We start from the raw sequence: 11669 nt of genomic DNA, 5'->3' as shown, positions 1-11669 counted from the left end.
GAAGGGACCGTCGAGACAGAAAGGTATCAAGTTATGGAATGATATTATCGAAGAATGCTGTTGAATGGACTTACAAACCCTTCGAAACAGTAAGGTTTATCGAGAAATAAGAGATTGGAAAACGGTCCCTTTAGTATCGACACAGAGAGAAGAGGACAACTGTATCGGAGAAAATAATGAAACAAAAAAAAAGTTGTCCATGGGTAACTCTCCGCCAACTCCCACAGCAGTTGCCCCGACCCCTCTTCGATTTGCGTGAAACTTTGTCCTAAGGGGTAACTTTTGTCCCTGATCACGAATCCGAGGTCCGTTTTTTGATATCTTGTGACGGAGGGGCGGTACGACCCCTTCCATTTTTGAACATGCGAAAAAAGAGGTGTTTTTCAATAATTTGTAGCCTGAAACGGTGATGAGATAGAAATTTGGTGTCAAAGGAACTTTTATGTAAAATTAGACGCCCGATTTGATGGCGTACTCAGAATTCCGAAAAAACGTATTTTTCATCGAAAAAAACACTGAAAAAGTTTTAAAAACTCTGCCATTTTCCGTTACTCGACTGTAATTTTTTTTGGAACATGTCATTTTAAGGGAAATTTAATGTACTTTTCGAATCTACATTGACCCAGAAGGGTCATTTTTTCATTTAGAACATTTTTTTTATTTTAAAATTTCGTGTTTTTTCTAACTTTGCAGGGTTATTTTTCAGAGTGTAACAATGTTCTACAAAGTTGTAGATCAGACAATTACAAAAAAAAATTACAAATAAACATAAGGGGTTTGCTTATAACCATCACGAATAATCGCGATTTTACGAAAAAAAGTTTTGAAAAACGTAAAATCGCGATAACTTGTGATGTTTATAAGCAGGGTTGCCAGGTTGCCAGATAAATCTGGGAATGCCAGATTTTTCAAGTCTCAACCAGAATAAAGATTTATCCTTCTCAGTGCCAGATATTGACAGATTTTGCCAGATTTTTCACTTTATGCCCATTTTGTACAACTTTTTGATAAAAATGAACAAATTTGATTGAAAATCAATAATATTGAAATGTGTTTTTCTTTAATAAACGGTATATTATACCTTTTTTAGGCCTTAAAACAGTTAAAACATCTAAATTCTACAAACTTTTGAAATCATTCATATCCTCCCCCATCTTCACCATTGAGATTTGTTAGATTTTCGTCTGCCAGATTTTTCTAGATTTTTGATCGATACTTTGACAGATTTTCCAAATTTTGTCCTGGTAACCCTGTTTATAAGCAAACCTCTTATGTTTACCCGCATAAACGAGAACCTTAAAAAAACTTTGTGTTAAATGGTTTTCTCACCATTTCAGAGATCGTAACCACTATTTGAAAAATGGTAGGAAAACCTTAAAAATACCATATCGGAAATGGTACCCTACCATTTTTCATAAAGTTCGACCATCTGAATTGAGGGTGGTTAGCAACGGTAACCTTAAAAATTCCCGAACAACGTTTCGTCAAATTACCATTTGTGTAATGGTAAAAATAAAGTAAATTTTCGCGAAAAAGCGACCTTTTTCTCTCGGTTTTTACTGTTTGAGAAATGGTTTTTAAAAAGTATTTTAAGGTTTTTCTTACAATTTTTAACCTTGCGTCTACTATTTCAGAAATGGTGTGTAAATGGTATTTTAGGGTTTTTCTTGCTATTTTTACCTAGCGCTACTATTTTGGAAATAGTTTTCATATGGTTATTTAAGGTTTATCCTACATTTTTTCCCAGTTTCACTATTTCAGAAATAGTTTTCAAATGTTAAATTAAAGTTTATCATACAAATTTACACTTTTTGAGAAATAGTTTTGAAATAGTTTTTGAAAGTTTTTCTTACATTTTTTACCTACCTATTTTTTACAGAATTGTTCACTTTTTGACGGATGGTTCACAGCAATAATATTTGAACTTTAGCGGCTTAAATTCTAGTTGAATGTTGATTCTGTTTAGTTGATCATACTGCCAAAATCGTCCAAACCTGAAAAAGTAAGAAGAAAAAAATCACAAAGTATCAAGTTGAATATAATATTCAAAATATCATATGTACTTATCTGATTATGCAGATTGATTGATGCCAATCGTTTGTTCGCTTGGTCGCATCCTCGGCGGAACAATATTGTCGGCCGGCGGCAAAATCTCTTTTGATCACCGATCGAGTTCTCCAGCACCAGCTGTTCCGTTTTTATCAAGTTCTCCACGGCGCTGAAATGATCAACAAGAAAAATATAAACAAAGTATCTGGTAAATTAAATGATTTGTTTGAAAATTATACCTGCGCACAAAACGTAAACAACGACCAGCCGCACAAACGTTTCACTTCAGACTGTTTTTGCCTGCGCTAAGCGCTTGCCTGCGCGAGAGCAGGTAACGAAGCGTAGCGAGAGAAGAGAAAAGAGAGAACGCGCAAGGCAAATATTATTTTGCGTTGAATATAAATTATTTATAAATTGATTTAGAAATTTAATGCAAAAAGAGATTCTGCATTCAAAAGAAAGCAAGCCCTAACTTTTTTGAAGATTGTGTTTCCTTTGATGGTTGGTGTAGATTATGCGAAACAATGAATAACTTTCGCAGAGGATCTGAAACTTAATTTCGCCGGGACAAAACGCACTATTTGTTTAAAATATCCCACTACACCTCCACATCACCGATTCCGTTGATGCTAGAGAACGGAACCGTAATTCCGCTGGTCAATCTAACTGACCTGACGCTGTGAAGATCGACGTGCGATGGTAGAGAGCGGTCCAAACGAATTTAATAACTTCCGCTCGTCACACTCGAGACATTCGTCGCTGACCTAGCGGAGAGTCGAAATCGACATCGGCACAGGTGCCACGACACCAGTGATTTCGTCCAACCAGTCTAGAAACACTGTTCTGTTCTGGCCATAATGTGTTAACATTGTGGAGCAAAACTGCTAGATCCACGGCGGCCAAAAACCCAACGCTGCCATAGTGATACGATCACTCACCGAAACACCGCGAATCAAAACCCGTCGAATTTCGCTCTAGTTTCTAGTTTCTTCTGAGTAGGTCGTTTGCGCATTTGCGACGGCGAAGGAGTCGCTGATTTTGCGCTCCCGCTTGAGCAGGTTCGAGTCGAGGTACTGGTTGAGCTGCTTCCGCCGGACGTGCCGCGCCTCGATCTTCGTGCCGTCGCGTGTCGTCTCGAGGACCTTGATGAGCACCTGACAGAAAACAACTCGGTTAAAGACGCGTTTTTTTGGCTGTAGAATCGCTCAACGCACCGCATGTTTGTGCACAACATCGGTAAAGTTCTGGATGCTTTCGGTCAGGTCCACGTTCAGGATCTCTGACCTCCTGACCCCATGAATTAGAGCGAGCAGTGTGTTGTCTGCGCACTCGCCGCCGTCGTCCTTTTGGTTTTACTCATGCTGCTCGAAGCACTTCGGGTTGACGTTGTAGAGTCTTGGTCGGGAGAAGAAACGGATATAAATAAAAGATTTCACTGGCGGCTAATAATTACATTTATTGCCGCCACCACTCGTGCGTCCGTCCGCCTTACACTCTAACTCAGATCTGTCTTCCCTTGCATCGTCCACCTCTGAACTATAGTTGATCTATCTTGCCTGTGTTGTCTTCATACAGGGGTTAGATCCTGACATCCCTCTCTTCCTTCAAAATAGTGTTTGACATATTATTTCTAAAATATTCAATAAGAAATCGAAATTATCCTAACTCTGCATGGATCGGAACGTACGAGTGGATTTTGTTCCTGTTATTAATTTTGATTACATAGAAACATTAACTTTAAAATTAACCAAACATAAGTCTCCAGATGTCATTAGCTCCTCCTTTGATTGGCGTTGGTGATTTGTATTTTACTGAAACAAAAGAAAACATAACAAGAAATCATACAACTCAGAAACATGAATTGAATACTCCCCTGTCATTGTAGTTATGCTGGCCGTCATATTCTGGTCACATCCTTATCCTCTGAATCCTTTACTTTCCCGACCGATCCATGTACCCCTCCTTCAATCTATTAAATGAAATAAATAATTTCAAAGTGACCTCCAACAGGCCAATAAATGAATTTTCCAATCAATAAATCAAATTATTCGATCTACAGCATTGCCGCCTTGGCGTTCTCGATTGCGAGATAACTACTCGAAACTAGGTGTCCGAAGGCTTGATTGTTGAGACTATTGCAAACCTTTTTTTTTTCCTAAACTTCCATCCACCCCTGGATTCGAACTGACGACCTTTGGATTGAGAGTCCAACTGCTTACAAGCAACTCCACCGAGACAGGACCTAGGGAGACGACTCCTACACCTGGACTGAGCTAACGACCTAACCTCTAAGTTAGACCGGGGCCAACATTTACTTCCCCGTCCGACGGAAAGCGTGGCCAGTCAAATCTCTTCCGATAAACCGAGACCGTCTGGGATCGAACCCAGGTCGACTGGGTGAGAGGCAACCACGCTTACCCCTACAACACGGGTCCCAGTTCCGAATTTCCAGTATAGATCATTTCAGCGAATCCAGCGAAAGAAAAAACAATTACTACAACGACCCACAGGTCTTTTGTGATCTCTATTGCAAGTTTCTGTTTGAAATCAGGAGCCTTCGCTTGAATGCGGAAAAACACCCAAAACCTTCACTTACTCCAAGGAACCTACAGCACGACTCGACCTGACGACCCTTTGGATTGCGAGGCCAACCACCGACCAGCGATCCAACCGGAGTAGGTCTGGTTTGGTGTGCTGTCTGTACTTATACCAGAGATACGACTCCTCCATCTGAACGACTTAGCGGCCCAACAACTGTTGATAAGCAACCGTGTAGTGGACGCCCCTAGTTACGGCTAACGGTGCTCTAGGCAACCGACAAACAGATCTTAGTAAGCCATTCTAGTTTGTCAGATAAATCTTTTTCTTTTCTTGTAACCTCCGAAGAATAAAGACTTTTTGTTAAACTGCTCTGCCTAATTCTTCAACAACAACTGCGACCGGGACCGACATTTTATTTCTCCATCCGATGGAAGACTAGAGCAGATGGAAATCGAACCCATGATCCTCCCCTTTCAAAGTGATTGACTAACAATTCAGCTCGCCTGCTACGATGCCATCGCGTGTTAAAATTCTTAGGGATACATACTTCGTCCTAGGTGAATTTATGAGCAAGATGATTTCCCCATTTTTGCAAAACAGATCCATGAGAGTAATGAAACATAATTCAAGAAAGCAACCAAAACTCCCACAACGTCGCACTAGCTAAATAATCGTGGATAGACCAATACAAATTGAATCTCAATCTGCTTGGTTCATAAATCCATATTGCAAAACTCCTCCTTCCACTCGGCCGACGGTTCCTCCTTCCAACTCCCAACAACGGCCAACGACTCTAGCCCTAGCAGATTGCATTTTGATCAAGTTCATCCAGGTTGAAACGAACCTTAAAGAAACCGACACATCCAGAATTGTATCCAGTAGCTCCTACTCAAACAAGACAGAACTGTAGCAAACCGTCCTTTCTTTAGAGCTTTATGACGTTTCACGCACTTGTATTAATCACAATCTCCGTTTTTCCTTATACGTACGCCATACATTTTAGTAAAGATTTCCTTATCACCATCTTGAACAAGATCCACTGATATCGCATTGCATATGAGAATTTGGCAACCACCCCCTTGAACACTTGAGACTCTTCCTGTCAAACACACTTTTTTCCTGAAATTTCGTCACTTCTGTTTTTTTTTGACACTGAAACATTCGTAAAACACTTATCCAGGACTAGAATTTCGTAACAGTCAAGTTCTATTGTTAATACGATATATTGTGTATACGATCTTGCCGAACGGCACTAAGCCAACCTCGGCACTAAGAGAACGGCACTAAGCCTCCCCCGGCACTAAGCCTCCCCCGGCACTAAGCCTCCCCCGGCACTAAGCCTCCCTCGGCACTAAGCCTCCCCCGGCACTAAGCCTCCCCCGGCACTAAGCCTCCCCCGGCACTAAGCCTCCCTCGGCACTAAGCCAACGGCACTAAGCCTCCCCCGGCACTAAGCCTCCCTCGGCACTAAGCCTCCCCCGGCACTAAGCCAACGGCACTAAGCCTCCCCCGGCACTAAGCCACTAAGCCTCCCCCGGCACTAAGCCTCCCTCGGCACTAAGCCAACCCCGGCACTAAGCCAACCCCTTCCCAGGCTGTATAGTGAATATCCACAAGCCATCTCTCCGCCAGGCATGAGTGGACATTAACAAGCCACTTCCCCCTCAGGGCTTCCAGTGGACATTCACGGCCGTCTCTCCGCCAGGCATAAGTGAACATCCACATGCCCTCTCTATAACAGGCCAAGGAACATCCACAGCCATCTCTCCGTCAAGCATTTAAAGTGGACCTTCCCAAGCCTCTTCCCCCACAGGCCTTCCAGTGGATATTCACAAGCCATCTCTCCACCAGGCATGAGTGAACATCCACAAGCCTTCTCCTTTCATAGAAATTTGTTTGGACAGTAATTTCATTACCGTCTCACTAATACCCTAAGACACTATACACTTGAACCACTGCTTGAACACTAATATGTGACACTAATCCACTTTTCGTTCATTCATTGGTACTAAACACTAAACACGTGTCATATCATAAACTGTAATGAGCTAACTGGTTAATATCACACTAATCACAATTTACTTGTCACTCAATGACTTTCACAGAGGAAACATAACAAACACAATCGATTAATTATAAAATAGTTTGCTGAGAGTCTTCTACATGTGAATCCTAACCATCGTGCTGTTCTTTAACCAATCTGCAATAACATAACCTTCAAAACTAGATGATCGTTGAAAACAATAAATTTCATCCATTACGACCAAATGACCATTACCATCTACCTAGCCTGGACAGCGAACGACCACGCATTTAATCTGCCAGAAATTAAGAATTACCAACAACTACTATCTACTTAACCCATCATGTTTATATAAGATTTACATCTGATTGAAAAACAGACCAAAATCATAATAAAGCCAAATCCAGCACTATAAACTACTCACTTTTGTTCGACAAAATACTTACGCATCCAATGCGTAACAAAAGAGTTCTGAACTTTAGTTTGGTGCTGCGACGAATATATACCCAATGGACCAATTACATTCCAGCAATTTTTCTTTTTCCTACAATACATTCCTTATGGGAAAACTGTCTGTTTACAACTCGAATCCGGTACTCCATTCAAGCTTCTGTTAACCCCAAGGTTTGAACGAAACAAACGGCCAACTCGTAACATAACAAAACATACCTAAATCCCCCTCAAAACTCTCCAACAATTAAATACAACAATTGTCTAAAAATGCTCATGCCCCCTTTTCACATGTTGTTCCAGATATTACGAATCTCCCTTAGTTAAAAAAAATAGATACCGCGAACTATATTACTAAAGCCAGACTTATTTGACAAAACCCTAATTTGAGTAGCACTACCAAAAAACAACAACGATTGATTGATTCCCCATCAGCGTGTAGGTCGTGAATCTGGGAAGAGCAGCAGCAGCTCATAAACTTTTTCTAAAAACGACTGAGTGTGCAGAACTGTGCATGGACAAAAGAAATTTACCGCTTCCGTCAACTGGGTGTTTACATTCACCTTACACCTATGTCTCTGTATACTTCCCACTAACACCTCCATAAGGAAAGTCGCCCCTCACCTATGAATACAATCTCTTGTTCACAACCTTGCAATATGCACACCCAACACATACACACATAAATATATTTACCATCCGTCACTTTGCAACTTCTCCTCCTCCTCCAGTAAAAAATGCCGTAGTCTTACCGATTTCGATTGATTCCTGAAGGCGCAAAACAATCACACAAAACACTTCTTGACTTTTCTCCTCGTCGCCAATGTAGAGTCTTGGTCGGGAGAAGAAACGGATATAAATAAAAGATTTCACTGGCGGCTAATAATTACATTTATTGCCGCCACCACTCGTGCGTCCGTCCGCCTTACACTCTAACTCAGATCTGTCTTCCCTTGCATCGTCCACCTCTGAACTATAGTTGATCTATCTTGCCTGTGTTGTCTTCATACAGGGGTTAGATCCTGACAGACGTGGGCCAGGTTGATGTGCAGGATTCGCTCCAGTTTTTGGATTAGGTAGCGGATCTTGGACTCGACCAGTCCGCACCACTCGAGGTGGTCGTCGGTGTTGTTCGAGGTCACTAGCAGTACGATAAAGTAGCGATACTTGAAGAAGAAGCTCGGCGCCTCAAACAGCTTGTCCCAGCCGGCCTTGCCGAGCATGATTTCGTCCGTGATCTGCATGCCGCGGTTGAACTCGTTCAGCATGACCTTCCGCGTCGAGCTAGACACGTGGAAGGTCGAGTTTTGCTGCAGATATGCCGGCGTGATGATCGGCATCAGGTGGAACCGGTCCTGCACGTTCACCCGCGGATCCCACACTTGAAAGCCCAGATTCACGGTGTCCGGCCGCTTCAGGAACACCGGCTGGGGCCACTTCCAGCGCGAAAACACCAGAAAGAACTTGTGCACCTGCGTGGCCGCGACGACATTCGGGAGCTGACACGTCCTGGCCACCAGCATAGCCCACGACACACCTCCAAAGTAACCCAAAGAGTTGGAGTAGATTCCATGCTCTGAAAACAGAAAAAACAGTGAAAAGAAGAACACCCCAATATGTATTAACAAAAACCCCAAAAGATAAATACCAACCAAAGCTCAACTCACTCTTCGCCCACAGCTTGATCGAACGCAGCGCCAGCTTTTTTTTTTCAAAAATCTCCGAAACCATGCAAGGGAGACGAGTAAAATTTCTCCTGGTAAGTAGATAAAAAAATAACCTATCACTACGTCTACTTTTCAAGCCTCAGTTTTGATTTATATTCAAAACAAGCCTTACCCGACAAACTTCGTTCTGCCTTTTTTTTCGTTTGTTGACGTTTTTAACTTTTTTGCTTCTTCAGCCTCCTGTGATCTAAATTTGATTTTACGTAACTTTTCCCATACAATCTGCAGATTTTCCGGAATCGGTTCCAGAGTGGCCAAAGTTGTAACTTTTTGGCGTAAGAACCTTCCTTGGGCTTATACGAACCCAACGCAACAAAAAGCACCTCGATCCGACGCTCCGTACTGAAGTGATTCGCGTTCGAACAAAACCGTCGAAATTTTTTATATATATACTGCCCCTGATCGCATAAATGTCCCATATGCATTTTCATCACTTTTAAGTTAATGATGCAGTTTCGTTTAAAATCGTGTGCTCTTTCCGAAAAGCCTATAACATCCAGTACTTTGATCTATAAATCAGGAGGAAATCCAGTTTTTCCGTGAAAACTTAACACGTAGCCTTATGTGTGGGACAAACTTCAAATGCGTTTTTCTCAGCTTGCTGTTTTTGCATATGGGACATTTATGCGAACATGGGCAGTATAGATATTTAAATAATTAATTTTTCATGATTTCCCCCATACATTTTAAATGCAGTTTACCACTCGCGTGACAGCTGCCATCATAGAGTTATCTACGTGCGCATGTATTGCGTGTATGTACACGAAAAAGATTGAGGTTAAATTTTGTACCCGCCAGCAAATCAAATGGGGTGCTAGTGTGCGTGAGATGGGCCTTAGATAACTCTATGCTCATTTTTCTCTTGTTTCTCTCTCGCTCTCTCCAACTTTTTGACAACTTCTGTCAGAGCAAACTGTCAAACCGTGTGTGTGCAAGACGAATCCGGAAAAGTTGTTCAGCAGCTGAAATATTTGATTTTTTTTTGTGATATTTCGGTGAAAAATGGTTCTCGCCGACGTTTGCGAACACTCCAGCTGCTCGCTGCTGGCCGGTGGCCCCGTGGACTATCAATCCTTCCAGCGGGACATTGCACTAGGCAGTCAAAACCTGGAAAACAGTTTGTTGCTGGCGGTTCCTCTCGGGTTCCGGTGCCAGGGTGGTGTTGGTTATTCTGGCGGTGGATTCCCTTGCCACCGGCGGTCTGTTCATCGGTTCGCAGACGATGAGGTTGTCGATAATCTGTTGGAAACGTTGGCGGTTTCTGCGGCCGATTTTGTGTACTGGGATCGAGTGTTGGCCAAGGAGTGCCAAATCTACGAGCTGCTCAACAAGGAACGCATTTCGGTTGCCGCGGCCTGCCAGACAAGGATGGGCAGGACCTGGCACGGCGCGGCATCTACCAAGTGACGAAGCGGAATGCGTTCTCCGGTGGCATCGTGCGCGTTTACCACATCAAACCAAGCCGGGTTGGTCAACATTTCCAACCAGGAATGCATGGATCAGCACTTCAAGGACCAGGACGAGAAAAACTAGAAGTTTTGTTGGTAAATGAGGGCAAAGTAGTTTGTTCATTTGTAATTATTGTATCTAATAGCAACATGAAGCGAAATAAATATTTATTTTTCGGTTGTTTTTTTTTTTTATTTCGAAGTTGGAAAAAAGATGTTTCCGGTTGCAATGAAAACGGTTCTGCTTCTGGGACGTAGGAACCCAAATTCCAGGGCAAGATTTCTGACTGGTTGTGTCAACTCGTTTAATGCGGACCAGTGCTTGTATATACACTCAAACCCCGATGGTTTGACACCAACTGTTGTCAAACGAACGGGGTCACTTTTTAGTTTGACACCTTTTTTACACGACAGCATATTGCCGGTCAGAACATTAATCAATCCGATGCTAAACGTAGCTTCTTCTCAGGTAACGACGCCAATCCGGCCCAGCAGCTCAGTGAATCCGTTCCTCCAAACAAGCTTGATCGATCGGTGGTAAAATCTTAGGCTCTACCAAGCCGGAACGTGTCCGAAGGATGCAGGTTCAGCAGATTAAGATGATGGCATCTACCAAGGTTAGTAGAAACTAAAATGAGAAGTTCTACTTACGGTATTCCAACTAAGCCTTCTCCCGCACCGTTCAAGAGCGATCAAACCGGAGCGATTCCGAAGGAATAGCTGTTTCTATACGAAACCTCACCTGAGAAATTCGGAACTACAAAGCTGGGATCTGCACGTGACACATCCCGTTTCACCGGACCAAATCTGGGTGCAGTTGTTCGGAGCGGAGTATAGTGACCGAATGGCCAGCCTGATGACCTGCATCGACGAGTAGCGTGGGGAAAAGCGAAAGCAGGAAAGGTCACCGGGAAGATGCCTGATTAGGCTTAACGTCTGCTGGCATTGAGGAACTCGAACCCGTCTGTTATTCTCCATCGACATTGGTGGCACCGGCTAGGTTCCACTCGATCTGCTTCACGAATGCTAGCCACGCGTCCTGGAACTGAAACCCTCTAACCCAACACCGGAACCCTCAAAATTACCCTTTATTTTATACACAAATTTAACAAACTAAACAGATTAAACATACAATAGCAACTTATTGTTCTAAATCAGCGGTTTTTCTGGAAGCCACCTTCCCGCAGTGCACCGAATCCAACCTGGTCCATGTGACCGTATCTTCCCGATGTAATCCTCCGACGGGTCCAGGTAATAAAGTTGTTCACGTACTTGGCAACGACAACAGCTTGCCCTCCTGTTCGTTTTCCTCATAAATATCCACGATCTAGTGGATGATGCGGGTCGCCGACAAGATCAACGGTAATCTGGATGTAATCGTGTCCTTCGCCAACACCCGAACCTCCTTCGACCACATCGGCACCGATCCGG

The 11669-nt window shown here is 42.9% G+C and overlaps 1 protein-coding gene and 1 pseudogene across 1 annotated transcript; one reads left to right on the top strand and one right to left on the bottom strand.

The window, feature by feature from the left end:
• Positions 1-1282: 1282 nt before the first annotated feature.
• On the bottom strand, positions 1283-8679 carry LOC120421259 (poly(A) polymerase gamma-like; the record flags this gene model as incomplete). Its single annotated transcript, XM_052706912.1, has 4 exons — positions 1283-2366; positions 2988-3203; positions 3264-3392; positions 8074-8679. Coding segments are annotated over 3 exons (915 nt in total), but the record flags the coding sequence as incomplete, so codon positions are not given.
• A 1014-nt stretch (positions 8680-9693) lies between these two features.
• On the top strand, positions 9694-10414 carry LOC120421265 (proteasome subunit beta type-5-like; annotated as a pseudogene).
• Positions 10415-11669: the final 1255 nt, after the last annotated feature.

The sequence above is a fragment of the Culex pipiens genome, chromosome 2 (assembly GCF_016801865.2).
Source record: "Culex pipiens pallens isolate TS chromosome 2, TS_CPP_V2, whole genome shotgun sequence".
In the NCBI taxonomy this organism is placed as follows: domain Eukaryota; kingdom Metazoa; phylum Arthropoda; class Insecta; order Diptera; family Culicidae; genus Culex; species Culex pipiens.
Note: the sequence above shows the minus strand (reverse complement) of the source record. Positions and strands in the feature narration are given on the sequence as shown.